The 23,494-nt window shown below is 31.5% G+C and overlaps 1 protein-coding gene across 1 annotated transcript in view; it reads left to right on the forward strand.

Annotated features, from left to right (window-relative positions):
• The window catches only part of LOC108907722, a 483,302-nt gene that overhangs the window by 97,368 nt on the left and 362,440 nt on the right, over nt 1–23,494 (forward strand). The window contains exon 5 of the mRNA XM_018711519.2: nt 9,111–9,285. Coding sequence (XP_018567035.1) covers nt 9,111–9,285 — 175 coding nt within the window. The remainder of the gene's footprint in view (nt 1–9,110; nt 9,286–23,494) is intronic.

Raw genomic sequence — 23,494 nt, forward strand, 5'->3', positions numbered from 1 at the left:
TAGAAAACTTATATTGTTTGCTTAGGATTAATGTGTGACTGATTATTACAATTCATTATAATAACCTGAAACAATCTGATTTGATGCTATCAATTGAAAGAACAAGACAATCTTGACATCATTTTGTCTACTATCCTCATGACCATCGATTCCGTTACATGTAATCCTCAACATGACATTTTACTTTAAAATAAGTGCAGCACATTTAAATACAAGTAAATCTATTTTGTTTTCGTTGCTCCCTTTCCGGTTTTTGTTGACGCACCAAATTCAGAATATTTTATCTCCCGGTACACGAATTTTCCATTAACGAAATATTTAGACGGGACTGGAGAATAATAGAGTAATGGAACCTTCTTTAATTTAACAACATAGGACCATGCTACCTACTTTTTGAAAAATGAGCGTGACGTATTATCTCACTATAATATGAACTTCCGATTACAACAAGAATTTTGAATTGTTTTGCTATTAAAAAGGATATTTCTTTAAAAATGGAATACTCACAATCTGTAACGGGAGATTCCTAAAGCGAACAAAAAAGGAAATCATATTGAATATGAAACATCATTGCAATAAGAAAAATGTGATGAATTAGAAATGCGAAAATTCAATGTAGTGACCATAAGAAACATAAAAGAAGCACGTCGTTTTTCCGTCATGGTAAATGTTACGTCTATTACTGTATGTTTGAAATCCCCACAAAGAGTGTCCTAATAATGACTGACTTGAAAAACTTCAAATCTTTTCATTCTCACTTAAACGTCTATAAAAACTAATACCTTGTAAATAGTACAAGGATCCATATGTATGCATATTGCACATTCACACGATAAGAAGACGGAGTATCAAAAATATTGCAAACTATGCTTATAAATAAGGCTGTCAGAGAGAGAGAGCCGCAATTCAATGGCGTGCCAAGCGAGTCAACCAAGACTTGTGTGAACCGCTGTTGCTTTGCTCTCGTGGGGATGTTGTGTAAATAATTCCTATCTGATGGTGTTTATGGTGGTGTATTGTAGATAATTTAATTCGCTGCTTTTTAATTAATAATGTGTACGCCTATGTCCCGCGGCTCAGTTCTGACAGCCCTACTTATAAACCCACGTCGTTCAATTACACCACCACACAAAAAAAAAGTTGTCTGAAATGTACATGCGACATATGATTTCCGATGTATTTTCGCCCGCTGAACAGGAATCCGGAGTCAGAATTGCTCCGTCACCCTTCAATTTTCAGCAAAACGCTGAAGAATCTTCTGAAAAAGGAAAATTTTCATATTTCAGCGTTTTGCTGAAAATTGAAGGGTGATAGAGCAATTCTGACTGCGGATTCGTGTTCAGCGGACGAAAATACATAGGAAATCATATGTCGCATGTATATTTCAGACAACTTTTTTTTTACATTTGCTGAATATGTCGACTTGCATCATGTAATGCCTTAGAATTAGAAGGCTTTATGAGTAACGATTTCCAAATCGAAGAATTCCTGACAGGAAAACTTTTGAAAGAGTGGATCAGCGTTTAAGAGAAACTAGTAAAAATTACAATCAATTTGTTACTTGTATTAGCATACTTTTTGAGTAGGTAATATGTAGAAATAAAAAGCTGTAAATAATTTTAAAAACGTTTGCCAAAGCCAGACATAGTTATTGTGGAAATCAAATCAACCGTGGTGAGGTCGCTGAAGAAGATATCCTAAACGCCGTAGAAGCAGATCCTTCAAAAAGTGTCCGGAAATTGGCTGCCCAGTTTAATTGCCCAAAATCTACGGTCTTGGAATCCTTAAAGAGCAACAATTGCATCCCTATCGTATGCAGAAAGTCCGTGCACTTCTTCATTTCCGCATATTCCGCGAAGGATGTAATTTTCAAACTCGTTTTTAGATAGGTACTGTAACAATGCAAATTCCATGGGTTCAATTCTCTTTAAGGACGAAGCCGGATTTTGTAAAAATGGAATAATAAACTCCCATAATTTGTATTTATCGACAGAAGAAAATCCACATGCTTCTATTGTGACGCATCATCAATATTAGTTTGAATCCATTAATGTATGGCCTGGAATCATCGGGCAAATTTCATTGGACCATTTGTATTGCCTAGAAAGTTAACTGGGGAACTTTATTTGGAATTTGTCCAAGACAATTTACCAAATCTTTTAGACGACCTACCTTTGGCAATACGATATGGTATGTGGTTCATGCATGGGCACCACCCTATTTTAGTCTGGCAGTTCGAAAATACTTAAACAGGCATTTCAAAAATCGTTGAATAGTAAGAGGAGGATTAGTGGCTTGGCCTCGATCTAACAATCTGTAATTCGTAGACCTAGAGAATGCATAAGGAGCTCAAGTTGAACCGAGATACAAAATTATGTAGTAAAAATCATATTAAACAAAAATAGTTTTTTTCGAAAACATTTCATTTTATCGATATCAGCCAAGAGTTACTTTTTTTAGTTTAAGGTTCAAGCTATCTAAAAATATGTTTGTGCCTTCATGGTAAAGGGTGTAAAAAAAATTGGCATTTTTGTGCTACAGTTAGTCCGTTTCTGGAAAACCAAATAAGCTAAATTCTTTTCATGGGTCAATTTTTAAGGAGTCTCTAGGGAAAATTTTTATAGGAATTTGTCATGTTATTTTAACATCCCCTGTATAAATCCAAGATATTGTCCACATATTTTGGGACACCCTGTACTAAACACACACTAAACCTGTATCACTGTAATTTCAAGAAAAATGTATATCATATTAGAACATACAGGGTGTTCCATTTAAAAAAGCCATGCTTTGTAACGCAATGTTTGTTTTTACAACTTAGGTCTTAGCTTTCACATTATCTAGAAAATTTTATACAATTTTAATTTTTACATTTTGTTCCCATGTCGAAAAGTAACGGGTAGAATAGAGGGTGACACTTACAGCGGAACACCCTGTACAAGAAGTCAAAATACATCGATCGAAGGACTCACTTGGCACTTGGAACTATCTCTCAATAATAAATTTTTCTTTGAATACATTGTCTAGAACGACGAACCGCGTGTGACAAGCCATGAAATTTTATAACACAATTACAAAGTGCATCGATGGTGTCTGGGTATCTACGAGACAGCGGGGTGTTTGCATATAAAAATGCTCGGTCGATATTCATATACAGAAACTTATTCGAAAGCTATGAAAGCGCAATGTTGTTTCGTAAAATTAAAGAGCACTTGATACGTGATGCATATGGAAGCGCTAGAATTAAAATTTTTAGTTCATTATACTTTTGTTATTATTTATATCGTCTTTGAAAGCATTGAGTGAATTGCTACATTCACTTTGTAGGATGTGATTGTGAATTTCAGCGTATTTTGCTTATATTTCTATGGTATTAATTTAAAATCAGAACAGAAAACGAGAAATATTTATAATTCTCATACAAGGAGTCCGTGAACAACTGTGCTTTCGTGGATTGTTGTAGTTTCAAAAACTATTTCTATTTAATTTATCTAGCACAACTAAATCACTGTAATATATTTCAATAAAGTTTGTTCTGGGTTTTTTTAAGGTAGCTGAAATGATTTTTTATCTAAAACTTTGAGGTCACTACGAATGAAACTTTTTGCCATACTTTTTTATTGGTAGAGATTTTGAGAAAACGTGTTTTATAATGTCCCACTTTATTTATAATAAAAACGTACAAGTGTTAAATTGCATCATGTCAGAGAAAAATGGATTACTCTAATTCACTTTTCTCTTATATTTGTACCTTTATTAAATTTTCTGCTGCTTATATCAACTTACTGATATAGGCTTTTGAATGTTGTTTCGCAGAAGTACATTCAAATTACTATACAGGGTGTTAGTAAATAAGTGCGACAAATTTCAGGGGGTGATTCTACATGAGAAAATAATGGCAGTTTGCTTATAAACGTATGTCCGCAAATAATTCGTTTTCCGAGATACGGAGTGTCAAAGTTTTTCTTAAAAACTGACGATTTAATTGATTGCTCTGAAACCGGTCGAGATGTGCAAATGAAATTTGGTGGGTTTTAAGAGGTAGTTATTGCGCATTTTTTGACACGCAATTAAGAATTTTATGTTCATCATTGGCGCGCGTACGGGTAATAATCTCAATTTTTTTAAAGAAAAAAATGGTACGCCACTGAGGTATTACAAATTAAATCATTTTTGAATTCCTCGTTCAATTTGTAACAAAAAATCTCTCTTGCCTTTTCTTCGTATGGGGCGCCATTTTGATGCAAAAAAATAAAACATCTTAACGCGTATTTTTTATTTCTTTAATACATTATCAATCATTTGCGGATATACGTTTATAAGCAAACTGCCATTATTTTCTCATGTAGAATCACCCCCTGAAATTTGTCGCACTTATTTACTAACACCCTGTATATTTCATATTCATGAAGTCGTTGGCATTTGAATAGAGGCAGGATGGTCTAAGTAATCTGAAACATCTCAAAAAGCGACGGAGCTATCTTATAAAGTGAAATACATGTTTCTGAAGGCCAGTGAAGTTAACTTGATACGAGTATAAAAGTAAATTCAATATCTAAGGAACCCTTGAAGTATGTTCCATTCATTTCCGGGTAACCCTGTATAGACATTTTTATTTGAAACATTTTCATTTAGGCTTTGTTCACATATGATCTAAATATTTTTGTTAAAGAATGTAAATTCGAGAATTTTTTATATAGTAATTAAATGAAGATAAGTTACTGTTGTGGTTTCATCAGTCAACTAACTGATATTAAAAAAAATTCTTGGATATGTTTCACAAAGATTCACTGTGGAAAACTTTTATACAGAGTAAGTCAGATTTATGTCGAATCCGAGAGTGTCATAGATAATAAAAAAAATATGTCACCGAACCATGGCAAATTCAATTTTTTATTTTTTCATTAAATAGCATTTATTAATATTTGGCTCGATATTTTAATTTAATTTGACCTATTTTAAAAAAGAGAACAAAGTAGGAAACTGTTGAAATTGCCCGCCATTTTAATTTAAAAATTTTTCAATACGCAACTTAATTTGGTTGTGAACCTTCAACCGATACCCCCTCAATTTTTTATTTCACCTGCAGTTTTCTGATTCATTCAGTTAATTATTCCACGATAGTAATAGGAACTTTCATTCAGCTCCAAATTTAAAAGTCGAGGGATGTCAGATCGGGTAAACGAAGTGGAACATCTGCTGTCATGTTATCATCTATATGCCTTTAATTTTCGTTCTATGCAAGAATAAATACTTGATTATTATAATTCTAAGGACATATGACATCACGTCTGATCGTAGAGGTGCAACAAATTTCCGAAGTTTTCACGAAATTTTCTTCTCATAAAGGTCACTAAACGATATAAAATCCGCAATTTTTATCAAGAGCTTCGTGTAAATTGGAAACTATTTATTTTTCCGAAGAAATTGAATGCAATAGAATTTTGATGCTTTCTTGATGATGATTTAATTACTTAGATGTTAAGAAGTTCCTTTAAATTTACGGATGGATTGAAATGAACGGAGCTTACCACATTTCAGTCATCAAGTTAGGCATTGGCTAAACGACCATTTTGCTCAAAGAAGGATAGGAAGGGAAGGACCATTTCTATGACCACCGCACTCACTCGATCTGACACCCCGCGACTTGTTAATTTCAGACTAAATGGAACAATTTACTGAACTAATTAGACTCGGAATTGAAGAATCTGCAGGTGAAATAAAAAGTGGTGTGTATCGATTGAAGAAGATTCATAACCAAATTAGCTTGCACATTGAAAAACTTTTAAATTAAAATAGTGGGCATTGTGAAAAGTTTCGTTTATCGTTTTCAAAAGAAGTAGCACAACTGATGAAAATATCCTATATCTCTAAATATATAAATATACATTAACACTACCGGACGAATTACTAGATTCGATTATACCAAAATAAAATAACTAATTCCGAAATATCTTCGAACAATCCACTTGTCTAGAAGTGGACATGTAACTCGTAAAGAAGTTTCGTTTCCAACTCTACTTTTCAATTATGTACGTGCTTAACAGAGTTACTGGACACTAACTTGCATTTTCAGCTGGTGTACAGCCACGTCAGCTTTTATTTAAGTCTATGTTTGCCTCTTGTGTCTTGTGTTCTTTTATTTTTACGAGTTTTACTTTACATTCGTTGAAATGCAGTTTCGTAGAAAATATATGAACCTCAGGAAATTAAACTTATATGTTTCCTAAAGTGTTTTCTTTCGAGATGCTGGATATTCAAAAGTAATTAATAATAAGGTTCGGAACACGCTGCAAAAACGGTTGAGAAAATGTAATGATGGAAATAATATTTTATTTCATTTATGAATAACGAGATTTTTAACAGTAATTACACTGTGTAAGATTAATTAATTTATTTATTTGGAAATTACAATATCCAACGGGACCAAATCCCGGTTACAAGATAAAGTAAAACAGAAAACCACAACTAGGTAAATTAAAAAAAAAAATAAATATAAAAATATAAGTACTACACAAAATAGAGCAATCAAAATATAAAATCGAGATAAAAAAACTGAAGTATAAACAATAGCAGACAAATAAAACAATAGGCTAGCTAACATATACAAAATAAGGATAACATTATTTGCTAGATAAGCAATTTTTTTATGGTTTTCATAGACTGAAAAAATATATCAAGCCGATCTTCATACTTTTGATAATTGGAAATTATTTGATATAAGGGAGGTGCGTTTAGAAAATTTGTATGTGGTGTGGGTAATTGTAAGGCAGAGTAAAATCTAGAATTAAGTCTAGGAATATGATACAAAATCCTTGAAACTGTCGAATCTGCATTTAAAGTATTATTTATAATAAGGAATATAATTGAAAACATAATTCGTTTACAGAGACTATTAAAATTAGAAACAAGAAAGCATTAATTTTTGAAGTACATCACGAAGCGGATAAAATCCTTAACTAATAAAATGAATAGTGTTTAAAAATCTCCTCTTTAATAATTTAATTGAATATTATAAACATTATGAATGGGATTCCAAACAATCGATGCATATTCTAGTTTACAGCACACACAGTTGTATATAATTACATATTTACTGTATTTAGAAGCTTTACGTTCTGAAAGTCCTTAGAATTACGGAAAATAAAGCCTAGATTTTTAAGAGCAGATTTGGTTACTAAACTAATATGCTCGTCAAACGATAATCTAGTATCGAATGCAACACCCATGTCAATAAATTGCTATTTAGAATAGGTTCACCAATTTTATAATCAAAATCTAGATTAGTTTTGCGTCGACTGTAAGACATAATTTTATTTACATTCAGAGGTAGATTATTATACAGGGTGGGCCATTAGTTTGAGAAAGTAAAATAACTCCCTTGTTATTCATAATACAGAAAAAAAGTTTATATAAAAGTTGTACAGAATCAATAAACCTAAACTACAAAATTATTTTTAAACATACAGGGCGATGAGTAAAAACGGGACACGCCAAATATTACATTTTACACCCTGTATATTTTTAAACATATGGATTTCCGAGAAAATTTTGTATATGGCAATATAAACAGTTTATCATTTTAGTACGGGGTTGTCAAGTTATGTAGAAAATTCTTTGAAATTTGGAAAAAAACATTACCTCGAAGAAGTTGTACTAATTTTCAGCTACTAACACTTGGAACAAAATACTTAGACAGAGTTACAAGCAAATATTAAACAAAGGCTAATAGCTAATATCGATATTTTGTACAGAGTATTTTTTATAATCATTTTTAGAAAGTTAAACTTGATTTTCTAAAATTTTTCAAATGGAACACCCTGTATTTTATTGTTCTATTTTATTCACATATCGGTCCACTTCAACTTTTAATAAGCATGTTCTATATCTAAAATTGTTAGTTTTTAAGATGTAGAAACATTTCTGAAAAAACTTAATTTTTATTATTTTATAGAATACCAATTAAACATATTAACTAATAAAATTAACTCAAAATGGAATGATAAATTAGATGTAGAACATACTTAATAAAAGTTGAAGTGGACTGATATGTGAATAAAATAGAACAATAAAATACAGAGTGTTCCTTTTGAAAAATCTTAGAAAATCATGTTTGAACTTTCTAAAAATGAACTTATTATAAAAATTGCCCTGTATAAAATTATCGATATTAGCTAAAATAGGAGTCTTTGCCTAACATTTGCCTATGACACTGTCAAATATTTTTGCTCCAAGTGTCTGTAGTTAAAATAATACAACTTCTTCGAGGTCATGGTTCTTCCAAAATTCGAAGAATTTTCTACATAACTTGGCAACCCTGCACTAAAATATTAAACTGTTTATATTGCCATATATAGAATTTTCTCAGAAATCCATATATTTAAAAATATACAGGGTGTTCCGTTTAAAAAATGTGATATTTGGCGTGTCCCGTTTTTACTCATCGCCCTGTATGTTTTAAATTAATTTTGTCCTTTAGGTTTTTTGATCCTGTACAACTTTTATATAAACATTTTTTCTGTATTATGAATAACAAGGGAGTTATTTTACTTTCTCATACTAATGGCCTACCCTGTATGTATAAACAGCAACTATGTAATATATCAAGATTATATTGTAATTTAGTACAATCGGTAGAAGATTTAACTAAAAACAGCTTAAGGTCATCCGTATAGAGTAAGTTATGTCATTGACACCGACGCATTCAGTTAAGTCATTAATAAAAATAACAAACAGCAGTGGCCCCAGGATTGACCTTGCGGAACTTCTGAAGATTAATGGAATTTACATGATTGCACAAATTGGTATGCAAATATGAAACAGAAAAATAATTGACAAAACTAACGGAAAACACATTGGCGGTAATAAATGAAAAAAGTACTAGTGCGGTAACAGGGAGTAGATTTATATTCAATAATGTCCTTTTGACTTCTATCCTGAGGAATGGATCTTTATTGGTAAATATTTGTCATAAATTATTTTTTACTTGTTATATGTAATTAAATAAAACAGAATTTAAGGATATTATCCCCTGCACCTAGCGCCCATTCATCCTGAAAACTTTCCTTGAAAAATTTATCTGTATTAATGAAATGAATATTAACTTTCAGCCGCCGCCGTCCACAAAGCATTAGTTCGGAAGATGGACGGCCCAGGTCATGCGGCAATGGAAGCTTCAGGTCTGCTGGCAGCGGCTGTGCTAAGCTGAAAAGACACAACGCCTGCAGGCAGAAAATCCGGGATCCCAGCCTTTTCGTGGAGACCAGGCAGAACGGGGAGCGTACTGTAAGTGAATTTTGAATTTTCCCATCAGATCTGTTAACGTTATTCATATAGAATACCTACCTTACTTGCCTTTGTTACCTTTTTATCTATCGAAAGCGGTTAAAGGCTAAAATCTTAGGAAATTTTCGTGCAATTTCAAAGAAATATGACAAAAACAATGAAATGGTGCATTTTGGAAATATAAACCAAACCTTTACTTTTTTATGTTTTTTGCATTCCCCTATTTTTTCTGATTACAATGTCATATACATATATGCTCTGTAGTTTGCACAATATTTTGGTTTGTTTCTTAAACTCTCTGTTAAAAAAATTGTTACAGATCATACAATATTTGTTGAGATAGAATTCCAAGAAAAGAATAAACCAATAAAGTTCTGTTATCGGAACTACTGCAACAATTTTCAGCGGCCGGGGCTTGCCTTGAAATTTTCCGCGCTATTTTCAGATTATTAAAATATATAGGTATAAGGTAAATATATATAGGGTGGCCCAATTAAAACAGTCCACCTGAAATATTTTCAGTGCAACAGGTTTTTCCGGAAAACCCCGGATTTATGATCAATAGATTGAAAGCAAAATCGACCTGTTAAATATTGCAGGTGGACTGTTTTAATTGGGCCACCCGGTATAATTTCTTTCTTTTATATTTCACCATCATTGATTTATTTTAAGAAGAAATTACACTGAAAATGCACAGACTATACACTTACGAAGAAACACTCCTTCATAACGGCAAAATACAGTACGCACTGCAAGCTGGTGCAATAAACGCCCCGCCGTCAATGTCTTTCTACCTCGGGTGTCAAATGCGGTTAATTCCAATATATGACGTAGGATCTTCTTGGAATTCTACCTCAACAAATATCATACGGACTGGATAGAAGGTATTTGATGACTTTCTCTTACGCATCTCATTGATAGTACTAAATTCATTCAATATTTCCTCCCGTTGAACATATAAATTATTAGATTGTTCTTTGTTTGCTCTTATCTTTCAGAATCCCCCATAAAAATAACTAAGTATATTGAGATCAAGTTATCATAAAATTCATCTCTTCATAAAAAAGATAGAATAGAATAGAATAAGAATACTTAAAAAATTGCTGTTTTTATAGAACACAATGCAGTTATTATAAATCAGCATTTACAGTATAGTATCTTTTCTTAATATATAAACATATAAAATATTTAAAAATATGTAGTAAACTGAATTATGGAAAAATATATGCACTAGTTCCGTGGCATTCTTGAATTGTGGAACTCTCAAAGCAAATACATATGCGACAAGTATACAGGGTGTTCCAAAAAAATACAAGTTTGGTTTATATATCCGAAATGTATCATTTATTTTTTTATAAATATTCAGAAAATTTCCTAAAACTTTTGTCTTTACCATTTTTATCTAGTAGACGGTCAACCAAATATTATATGAATATCTCTGCATATAGAGTAAAAATAAAACAGATTAATTAAACTAACTTCTATTCAAAGATGCTTCATTTAGCCGCTAGAGGACATTAAAGTTGATAAAGAAATTTAGTTTTTTCCAAATAACTAAAGGACTTTGAATAAAATGAAATTTGGTATGAATATGAATATCTCTATTCGACATAGCATCCGAAATAATTGCATTTACAGAACTGGTAAATTTAAAGAAATACATCGTGTTTAACTTTGACATGTAACAATATTGTAAAATTTAACTGAGCTGTGCTATTTGATTGAAAATTTGTCTTAATATATGATTTTGTAAACGTACTTAGCGAATGTATTAAGTATGACGCAATTATAAGTCCATCACCTATTATGAGTTCGGTGTAATTTTTTCAGAAATATTAGCGATTCTTGTAAGGTAAAATATGGCAACGCAGCATAATGGTTCTCTTAAAAGCTCCTAAAGTTTTAATTTCATGCAATTTATCCATAACATTCCTACAAAACCTTCAAATTACTGATATCGAGAAAAATTGTTTGGTTTTGCTAAGAGGCCTTAGAATTAATTGGAAAATGTAGACAGGACACATATTTTCGTTTAATTCCAAGGTCTCCGAGACAACCATACTAAAATATTTCCTACTTCAGTAGTTTCAATGCTTTGTAGGAAAGTTATGGATAAAAAAAAAATTATAAAACTTAAAACTTAGGGCTCCTAAGTGATGTAGGACAATACTGTGTTGCCATATTTTTAAATAAAACCAATTGCTAATATGATTTTGGTAACAAAAATCATACAAGCTTTGATTTATAATTTGCTCATAGTGACATGTTCACCAAGTACTTTTAAGAAGGCTTTATGTGCAAAAAAAACACTTAAATTTGGACAAATTTGAACACACTGTATGCTTTTTTTCCTCTAATCAAGTAGAAAAGGGATTTTCTAATTTTTATCCTCCCTTGCAAATGTTTCGTACTTTTAACGATTTTCGCTAAATTCATTGCTTTATTTGTCTCCGTTGATTTTCGATATAAATTTCATCTAATTCTCATCAAATATTTGTTTAATTCACAATAAAAACGACGTAGAAATAATACTTGGAGCTAAGAAGCTTGTAATCGAATGCTCTTTCATAAAAATAAATGGAAAATGACACTATTTCGGAAAACTGCAAATTCTGAACAGTTAATTGTTGAATTAACCTAATTTAATCTCCCACAGATAGGAATAATAATCACAGAAACTTATTAATTGAGTTTGTTAAAGTCACTACCTACAAAATGGAAGAAACGTGAGATGACTTCGATATCGTTTTATTTTCTGACTGAATTGTATGTTACTGAAACGAGTTTAAAGTAATTTTAAAGAAAGAACATCGATTGTAAGTTTAAAACTCCATTAAGCATTTCACATTTTTACAATTAAATAAATCAATTTTCAAGACACTTTAATTAAACTTGTGTCGAAAACAATAATATGACGATAACAAATAATTACACGAACATTGTTAGAAATATGAAACATTTATATAATAGAAAAAGACCCTCATCTATACAAAATAAGTACCTAAACACCTAAAACCTAGGAGAGGGATATTTTCAGTTTCTGTAAATGCAATTATTTTGGCGAAAAGTGGCAATTACATACACTAGCGTACCAAATTTAATTTACAATATGCGTTTTATAGATATCTAAAAAAAGAACCCTAAAACTTTTAACCGGTTTTAACAACATCTAGGGAATAAATGAAGCAACTTTGAATAAAGGTAAGTTTAGTTAAATCGCCTTATACCTTAGAATTTGTGATACATACGGTATATCCCTAAGATACGATCACATTGACACGTGGTCGAAGTCTCCGCCAAACAGATGTAGGTAGTCACAAAATAGACGCTCTAGCTTGATTAGATTCAAACTAGAAGAATGTTGTATTGTTTGGGAGAAACAATTTAACTCTTTTAAACTTTTACATGCAACTGACTGTTTGACACATAGTACAATTGCCAAAGGCTTAGAAAACTGATTCCTCTTATCAAAATAAAGAAAAAATGAGAGTAGCATTTTTAGTGCCACTAATTGTTGAAATATTAATAAAAAATAAATAACTTCTTTATTTATGGTACGCTGCTAATTATAGGTTTTACTAGAAATGGTTTCTCCAAATCTGTATAGGAAAATTCTCTGTGACTTGAATAACTTTATTTTGTCGTCTGCAACAATATTAACATAATCCCGAGAAAAGCGAAATAATTTTATTTAGTTTAGAATTGTCTGATGGTCTTATTTATACAAATAAGTGTATTATCTATAATAGGTTTTCTATGTATCTCTTATACCAACCAGACATCTAGGTGTACATCAATTTGTTGCTATCAAGAGAAAACCTATACCGAAAACTTATATTTCCTCTTTTATAAATAATATCTGAAAGAGTTTTAAATAAACTTATTTTGATATATTTCCATATTAAAGCCCTAAGGATATCCTGGGATATATCCTGCATTTTCTACTCCTTTCGCATAAAAACATATTTTTTTTTTACTGTTATAATATTCCAAAATGTGTTGTCGGGTTTTGTCTTTAAATACGACAGTAAAATTGATTTTCGGTTGCAAAACAGACCAATGCACTAAATTTCGTCCTTAAACATCACCCCCTAGCAGTTTAGGGGCTCTATGATTCAGAGGGCTTAAAGAAAGTGAAAAGATTTGATTTTATAAATATATATGTAATTTTTAAAATCCTATTATTCTTAATATCACACAGTTCATACACCACAGGTACCACATACCTTTTTTTATAGGAAAAGGCTCCGATCTGTCGATTTTTATTTTCAATTACTAATTATTATAATCATTTTATATATACGGGTAGCGATTTTGTTATGTGGAAAGAGGTCGTACTTAACATTCTCGAAAAATGCTTTTCAACATGCAGTATAGGAAGATACAAATAATAAGTAGATAAATTTATAGAAACGAAATTTAAGTTAAAAATGATAAGGAAAAGCACAAATGTCAAATTTTCACAAAGCCGAAATAGAAAGATGCATATATCAAATTCATGGAATAGAAATATATAATGTTTAAACTAACAAAAACCAATTCACACAAAATATATAACAGCAGTCGTCGAAATATAAGAAGTTATATACCTTTTATAGAAAGATATTCTGTTTTGAGACACATCCATGCAGAAGGAAAAGCTTTTTAAATTTTCAAACATATTAACCATAATTTTCATAGTTCCAATAGAAATTCATAAGTTAATTAACAAAATAAAAGAAAACAAGCGAAATAACATTTGCTATACAAAGAAGAATTAGGAAAACTATTTATAGAGGAAAATGTAAAAGAAGTTGTGAGGAAAATGTTTGTTTAAGACGTGAAAGGGAGTGTGCAAGAAGCTTAGAAAATATAATCGTAATTGAACAGAATATATTAAGAAGTGTAGAAAAAATAATAGCAGATTTAAACAGATTCTGTATAGTGGAAGAATTTTCTATAAGAATTTTAATTATAAATGGCAGTCTAGGAATATTTGCAAGGTTTATATAAGGCATTTCACATCTGCCAAATAAGCAAAACAATTGAAATAAACTCTGAATTAATATGATAAAAAGTAAAAGATGTAAGGTTATAAATTGAGCTCGAGGTTTTTGTCGGCTAGTCATAGGCGTGTTCGTCGTAAACAAATAAATAAACAGGTAGGTGTAAATAAAAATTAATAAATTTGCGTACTTTATCAGCGAAAGGTCGTTTTTTACCCCTTGGCGAGTTCGACATTATTAGAATATTAAAACACGTATATACGAAGCAAACGCGAAGCCAATAACTGCTGTTATTACCGGTTTCGTACGTTGCGCTGTAGCAAAAGGCTCACGCGACGGCTATGATCATCCGACCGAGTCCCAAGCTCTAGTTATAAATCTACAAGTAAAATTTTATAAGAAAAACAGCGCAAGAAAGTTAACGCCAGAGAAATTCTGCAGTATCTGGGGAAAAAGAGACAATAACGTGAGTTTAGTTTTAAGGATTTGTATACATTAGATTTTGTTAATGAAAATGCAGACCTATAGGTTTTATAAAAACATTGTTTTATTTTCAAAATTGTTCTTTGAATCAATATGCATTGTTTTTGACAATTTAATTTTTTTTATCTATTTTGACTTTTTCTATTAACTTTAATGAAAATTATATTCAGAAATAATTAAAAAATGCTCACTGTAAGAGTAAACAAAACAAGCTATTTTAAACGACTATCTTGAAAACATTAATATAAAAATTTTTGTCCGCCAATAAAGTGAAACAAAAAATATTTAAATATGTTTGACATTTTCCTTTCTTAACTAGATGCATTTAAAGTTGCTATTTTTTAATAAAAAAATAGCCGTGGTACACGAAATATGTATTTATTAAACTACCCAGAGAGATGTCTAATTTTTAAGCAAGTGTTAAAAAAGTTTTGAAAACCTGTTTAATCGGTTTAGATCAGAAACTCTGTTTCGTCTACAGCTGTACATGTAGGTTCATTAAAAAACTCTTTACCCGTCGATTAAAATTTTAAAACGATGAACGATGGACGGACAATCTCTCACACTGCAAAGTTGAGAACAGATTATTTTGAATGATGAAGGTGTAACATTTATACATACCGATGTACGCTTGTTCTGGGTTATTAACAAAACTGTCATCTTTAAAAATCGACGAAGTACATGTACATCAGTTTACCTGATGAGTTGAAACGAAACCATACCTAACCTGAGTTTTGAAGCAATTTTACTTCAACACTTTCTACTATAAAAAAAATAATGTCATAGCTGCATCAGTCTGTCCGAGTATCTTTCTCAAAATAAAACTTGACAATATGACAGTCATTAATTTAATTGTTAACTTAATAATTGATATCTAGTCTATTATAATGACAATAACGATAATTGTTGTAATTCACATATTAAAAATAAATAAATATTACTGCGAAGCGGCGATCAGAGATAATTTATATGGGTACAAAATATGTCTATAAGTTTAGGTTTTCACATTCTTACTTCATTACAATTTGGCAGTACTAGTAGTGATGGGTTATTATTATTGCCGCAATTGTTAAAGACGTATTTTAATTAAAATTTCAAATTCTAAGTAGATCTCGCAAATTACAAATACTACTACTTCTTTGAAAACTAATATTGGTCTACTTCAAAATGTAAATTCCTGCATTCCCGTGCAATCACAAATAATGTGACCTATTTTCTTACGAATGATCTAGAACGTTTTATAAAAATGCGGTTACTTTCAGGAAGACAGAGAATTATAATCCCGCAGCACCCAATTTATATTCAAAAGAAAATTTGCATGGAGATATTTTAGGTACTTTGCCAAATTACTAAGTAAAACACTCTTTTAGAAGGCCTGAAATAAATTTATTCATATGGGAAGTCACATCTATTTTACATTTGTTTTTGTAGTAAGTAACTACGTATGTTTGAAATATAAATGTTGAGCTATGTTAGAGTCAAGTGGAACTGTTAAATCTAATAAGCGTGAGAAAAAATGGTTAATTATTATTAAATAATCGTGTACATTTAATATTATCTCCCTTAAAAATCTGTGAGTTTAAAGCTTCTTGTTTTAAAACTATCCATGGAACAGCCTTCAGAAATTATGGCATGGACTTAAAAAAACACCATATGTATATATTTAACTGATTTTAGTGGAACTGTGATTTAAAGAAATATATGATATACTAAAAAATAATAATACTTATTGTTAGACATTATATTTTGATTTGAAATTTAATGTTGTCTGAAATATAGTTTATTGGTTAAAAATTACTTCATTACTTTGTTAGAATTAGAATGTCAATTAGAAGCAGGGTGATGTATTTATACCCTCAATTAAGTAGGTAGAAATAATTTTCATCACATTTGAAGACATTCTACAACGCATCTATCCACACGATGTACATATATGAAATATAAACACATATTTGAAGTGTTGATAGTGATGTTCGTATATTTGGACAGAATCATTTTATTTGAAAATTCTCGTTTCCCATCTAATGAGCGAACCATCACATACAAAACAACATTCATTTGTTCACTAGTTCAAACCATATAGTCTTAGTATAGTTTTGGCGAATATTTCGTAAATAAAAACATTCTTTCATATGTTTCGATTTGCACCGTTCACACGATACGGCATTTGTTTACATTTGACAAAGTGTGTACTCCAGCATATCTGTACATAAATTCGCATTCTCGACCGCTCATTCGCCCTTTAGAATTGTTTACATTCGGCAAGTCATTGCTTTATATGCAGCCAGCTTTAGATATATCATCTTCACCTTTCCTTTTCAGCGTATAAAATATAATTCAAATTACCGTTTATTTTGCATTTGCAAATAAACCATATTGAACAATAAATTTGTTATACTACACAACAGTAGTTGGGCTTTTTACGTAGATATCAATATCCGCAACTTTTCAGATTATGAATTTCGATTGATTTTGTTCCTAATCCTCATCTAACACATAATAAATTTATTACATACCACATATTGCATTTGGTTAATTCCATTTATTGACTAATATACAAGGTGTTAATGAAGTTATGTCAAAAATTTAAAGGGGTAAGAAAGGAGCAAAAACTGATGTCACAAACTTGTATCGAAAGTTTAAGGTCATAGAGAAAAAAGCTAATTAAAACTGTGTTTAAAACTGTTTTGGAACTGCTGAAATACATGTATTTTATCGCGGCGAGTACTTACAAAAAATTCTGTAACACTTTTTACGAGTTTGTAGGTTTCGTAAGAAGCCGGACTGTTTTCTAAAGTTAGTTTGTAATACATTGATGTAGTGATTGCTGTGCCGTTTTTCGAGAGTACATTTAATAGCCGTATTTCCAAGTTTTCTTTTGAAAATGGCACATTTATTTAGCAATCGCGAATATTATGATATGCTCATAATTTATGGCGAAGCAAACGAAAATGCCCACAGAGCTTGTGCAAGATATCCTGATATTTGTTGCTGTAGCACAAAGAGTTTTGGACACCGGTGAAGTACAACCGCGTCGAGGTCGCGATGGTGACCCAGGGCGGCCACTAAGAATCTTAAATGTCGAGGAGATGATTTTAGATATCGTCGAAGAAGATCTGAATCGTAACACCCGAGATATCGCACAGCAGTTTTTCATGTAAAGCTCAAAATAAATAGAAATGTTCGAAAGTACTATTAACCAACCTCATATTATGAATGGAGTGGTTGCGTGAACTACTCTTTATTAGCTCATATCCTCTGTATGCCTTAATTGAAATATTTCAGGTCCTTTGACCTTTGCACTTTACACCGATCCATAACTTGAAATAGACAAAGAGAGAATGGATTATCCGCATTTTCCAGTTACAAGGTGTGCCTCTACGTGGAAATTGTTGGAAAATTGAATATCCTTTATTACTCGCCATACGGTACTTTGAACTTTATTAAAAGTTGTTACTTTAGTTTTTGAACTATAAGAAATTTTAATAGCGAAACGGTGGCATTTTATATTGAAGTTTCTATAGATATTGTGCCCCGAACTGAATTATTTCCTGCAACTCCTATTGATCTTAGTAAAATCAGAAAGGAATTTTACGATAAAACCGCTCTTCCAAAAGAAACTTTCCATTAATTCAATGTGAAGTAAATGGATGGAAAAAGAAAAAATATGTTCAGTTCTGCAGGCGTTTAAAATGTAGAAATATGGGCAACTTTGCGCCATATGTTCTGCTTTAAAGGAAATCAAATTGTTGGTATGTGTAATATTGTGTTATCATTTATTATATTAATAATGACATTGCACCTAATTTGCAAGAACGTATTGGAAATTTGAGACGGTCAATTAAATTTAATTATTAACTAACATTCGTATGTAGGTAATTATTGAAAATTGAAATATTATCATTTTTAATTTAGTAGCTGATTGTTTTATGTACTATATTCTGAAATTTTTAATTAACTTGTAAATGTAGTCATCAACATACATATTAAAAATCTAAATATTTTATACCACCTTTTCGTATATACCTACAGATCAATTTGTATAAAAAATTATTGCACCAAAATAGTTTTCTATTCTATTTTAAAATAGAAACGAGATAGAAATGATAATTTTTTTTAGTAAATGTATTGTCGCGGTTTCACTTTTTCCAGATCTCTATTTTGAGGACAACGGGCGCTTTTAACAAAATCCGTGTGTGCAGAGAATGAACAGAAATTGTCGGACACCTCTCTCATGGCAGAATAGATATTTGGGGGACAGAGCGTTTTGCTGGTCGGTTGTTTTTTATGTTTGGCGAGGTGTTCTGCCTAGAGGTATGGTCTACGCTTTGATTTATTCGCCTATAACCTGAATACACCCTTAGTATGGCACTGGCTTATCCGGAGACTTTGAATTGTGCCTTTTTGCACTAAAATTTTTTGAACACTTCAAATATGAGCACTCTGGTATCTACAACACTGTATTTGTAGGCTTTGTCTTGCCTAAGCAGTAGTTTGCAGGCTTTGCCCTGCCTAAGTACTTTTGGAGATCTCTTGAGAGTACCTTGATTTGAAAGCATCTTGGAGTTTGATTGTATTCCATGGAGTCTTCGTTTCTGGGGGGGTATCTAGGCATTGAGCAACGCGCTTGTAAAGAAAACAGAAACTTTGTTTTGAATTGCAAAAATTTGTTAATAATTTTTATTGTAGGCGAGATGATGAGATAAGATCAGAGTGGACGTAAATTTGAACTTGTTGCCTCCAGATTTGTTCGACTCGTACTGATATATGCTGTTGTCGCTCCGCGACTTGGGCTTCATATGGAGGTTTCCGCAAACATCAGTAACTAGTTTTGCTGGGGTTGCCATTGTGTAGATGGGCTGGATACTGTTCGTAGCTCAGATTGGAAAGTGAAGCGAAATTAGTAAAAGTAATTGAACAAGATAAGTACCGATGCATTTATTCAGAGAAGATTACGCCCTCTGGTCGATACTTATATTTCTTGTGTCTTCATTCCGGCATTTGGTTTAAAGTTACAAGCCGTAACGTGAATCTATTCTGGTGCTAGCTAACTGCTAACTAACTAACTATGCTAACTTGTCTTCCCGGTTTAACCAGTACATACTTTGCCATATACGAGTATACATGGGATGCTGCATATACTAAGACCTTCTGGATGACTTCTATGTAGATATTTGGCAGATCTAGGGACAAGAGTGAATCTATAGCTGATCTTTCAGCTTGTTCATAAAACTGATATCCATCTGGTGCTTATTTTTGCCACGTGTAGTAAATTCTCAGTCTATTCTTTCGAGCTCTCCATGAAGTTCTTCCAAAACTGCCTCATAGCAAACATATATAAGCTTTCGCGGTGGTCAGTTTGTCCATTAGATCCTGGGCATTTCTGCCTAATTTGCTGGTGTAACCTGGAAATATACTTCCTATGTTGACAGACGTCAAGAATGATACAATAAGACTATCGAATTTTGTTAACTATACAGCAAATATATCTCTAAAGCTATTTCTTCATCTTCATCTTCATCTAGTGGTTGGTCCTTGAAAAGTCCCATAGCACTGCGGCCTAATTAGGCCTATTGTGCGTCCCACTATCAGTCCTATTCAGCAAGTAGATTTGTCCTTTTTACAAAGTCCAAAAGCTTCTTTGCTGACACTTCTCTCAGTTCCTTGGGTTCCAAATAGGGTCCCCCAAGGAGCGNCCTATGAAGGGCTGTGTCGACTGATCTGCCTGCCTGATAGGCGTATTGGTACCCGTGCAGAGGATTTGCCCTCAACACCCCGTCCCTTATATGCCTATCAACTATTCTCTCCCAACGTTTTCAGGAGGTCTAAAGCTATTTACTATTTCAATAAAACCAAATATTACTCACAATCAAATAAAAACTATGATTTAAAATACTGTTGTTTATGCTTATGCGTTATATGGACGCAACAGTTTGTTCTCAACATTTCGTTCAATATTTTCCAGAGCAAGTGATTTTTTTTTAATTTATCATCGTTTAGCCACAACAGTCAGTGCTTGAATTTGTACATCCAGTGAATATAAATTCTAGGTACTTATTTCCCTATCGAAATTTCAAAAAAAAATTGTCTTACTATGAAGAAGTTGATAACTGACAGCAGGCTAAAGCAGATTAGAGAATATTGCATACACATTTCCAGTTATAAATTTTTACAAGACGATTTAGTGTCTGTAAAACAGATTTTTATATGTGACCGAATCCACAATTTTGTACCAACTGTGGGAGATATTTATTAATGATTTTAAGGAATCGAAACAGTTACATAATTTAAAACGATTATCGTTAGTCCTATTTTGATAAGTAGGTATTTATTTATTTACAGTAAAACGAATATAGGTACACCGAATATTTTATCAGATAATTAAAGATAATTGAATAATTATTACTTAAACGTTAATGCATTCTGAATTGTATTAATGTTTTGTATTTCGAAATTATCCTTAATTCCAGGATATCGATACCTACTCTTTAAGTTAATATCTAAAAATCATTTCCGGAAATACTCCGTACAAAAATATTTAAAACAGGAACAAACGAACAATTAAGATTAAACCTATTTTCGGGTAAATTGAATGATCGCGGAGGTTTCGTTCGTAGAAGTTAAAATTCCAATCTAAAGGATAATGAGCTTTAGCTCGAAAAGAGGGCAGAGTTGGCTCTGGCCGTAACACAATAGAAGGCTGCGACCGCACAGTACATTAATGCCGCAAGAACAATTGACATAAGTATGAGAAAGTGGTTTTACTGTTGTGATATAAAAAGCTTTTAATAAAAGAAACGCCCATGGAAGATGAAAATGCTCTGGGCTACGGGAAGAGCTTTTATGTTTTAACTCCCGGTACAGGAGAGGTCGACAAATTGGTAATAACTTGAATTATACGATGCAAATTACGGCTTGCAGAATTTTTATGCTATAATAACAGGCCTAAAATTAAATGTCCATTATTTTAATGTATATTTTCAAAGTAAATAATTCTGATAGTATAATGTATTTGCATAGTATGCAAAATATATATTTAATTTAATTTAATTAATGAGTACTCAAACATTGTCCACTGATCAGGAATTTTTGTTTTACTTGATTTATATTGTGTATACTACTGCTAATGCAATCAGGTATTATGAACAATAGGTCGTGTGGTAAAATATATGAAAATCTGTACTAATATATTATTTTTACAATGTACTTTATATTTAAGCACTTAACTGTTTATTTTATACGCCAATGAACCGGACACTATACCCATAATCAATACTGATGATCAATCTGTTATTATTTCAGTCAAATTTGATAATGCCGTAGAATATAAATGCCATAAGGTGATAGATATTTTAAATACCTGGAACGCTTTTAACAAATAGCACTGTAATGTAGAGAATACTCAATATACAGGGTGTAAGAAGTTTGACTGCCATTACTTCAGCATGAGATAGAGTAATCATAAATGAACAAAAAAAGTTGTATATTACAGGAGCGTAAGATAAAAAGTTTTCAAGATACAGCGAGTATTAATATTGGGGACTTTCATCACAACGTGACAACAGCGATTAACTTAATGCTACACAGCTGATGCACACCACATGTGCATGCGGCAGACTTGTCCTGGAATAACAAAAAGGTAAACAACTATTATTGTGAAACATTTAGTAAATTTCAAGACAATTGTTTTCCAGTTTTTAAATAATTAAAATAAAATAGTACGAAGATAGTGTTGTGTTTAAATTTTAGCTCGAATTTTAGTAATTATGAATCTCTTAAAGCAGAAACTTAACTTTTAATCAAATTATGAATTTGTAAATATGTAATTAAAGTACCCGAAGATTCAGGTCGTCCAAATAATCATACGTATTAAAGATAATTTAGGTACTTACCTACCAAAAGGCAAAATCCAGTAATTTTTAAACGCGCAAGTACAAAACAAACTCAAAATGTCCACCACCATTTTCGATGCACGCACGACACATTCAAATCCAATTTTATCGACTAAATTGTCTTTTTTCCTAACACTTTCCGCACTCAATACTCTTTTTACGTTTAGTTATTTTCTTATAATTGTATTTGCTTTGACATTGATGAAATTGGCAGTTACTTTCTTTTACATTTATAAATATGAGCGTCACCAATATGAATGTCTTAAACTGACCATGCGCAACCATGCTTTGGTTTTAATCACAGACCACCTAGACTGGCCGTATCTAATTCCAATGCACGCGTACCAGTGAATGCAAAATCCGGGGAAGTGGAGTGTGGAAGGCAATCTGATCGCGCGCATCTTTAAGCAGATCCGGATTAAGTAATATTTTTATTACATACTTATTAAACATTATATTGCATCTCATGACAAATATTCAATTTTATGTTTGTAATTCAGAAAATAGTATATTTTAGTGTCATATTAACTAAAACTACAAAATAATTTAAATATATTTATTATCCTCTAAATAATATTAATTTATTTAATATTTGTCTTTTCGTAGATTTTACCGAATTAAATAATTTGACTTCATGATTTATTCGTACATCGATATACTTTTCACATTCAGCCCTTACAAGTTCTATTAAATGATTACAATTGTTAGGCAAATTATCAAATTGATGTTCATGCAAATTTTCAAATATGTTCACATTCAGAAAGTTTTTTAATACATGATAAACAATTTTATTTTTCTGTAGCCTAGGTGTTCTGCTTTCATCATTATTTAAAAATTTTATTAATTTTT

This window comes from Anoplophora glabripennis, unplaced genomic scaffold, assembly GCF_000390285.2.
Source record: "Anoplophora glabripennis isolate ALB-LARVAE unplaced genomic scaffold, Agla_2.0 scaffold179, whole genome shotgun sequence".
Classification (NCBI taxonomy): Eukaryota; Metazoa; Arthropoda; class Insecta; order Coleoptera; family Cerambycidae; genus Anoplophora; species Anoplophora glabripennis.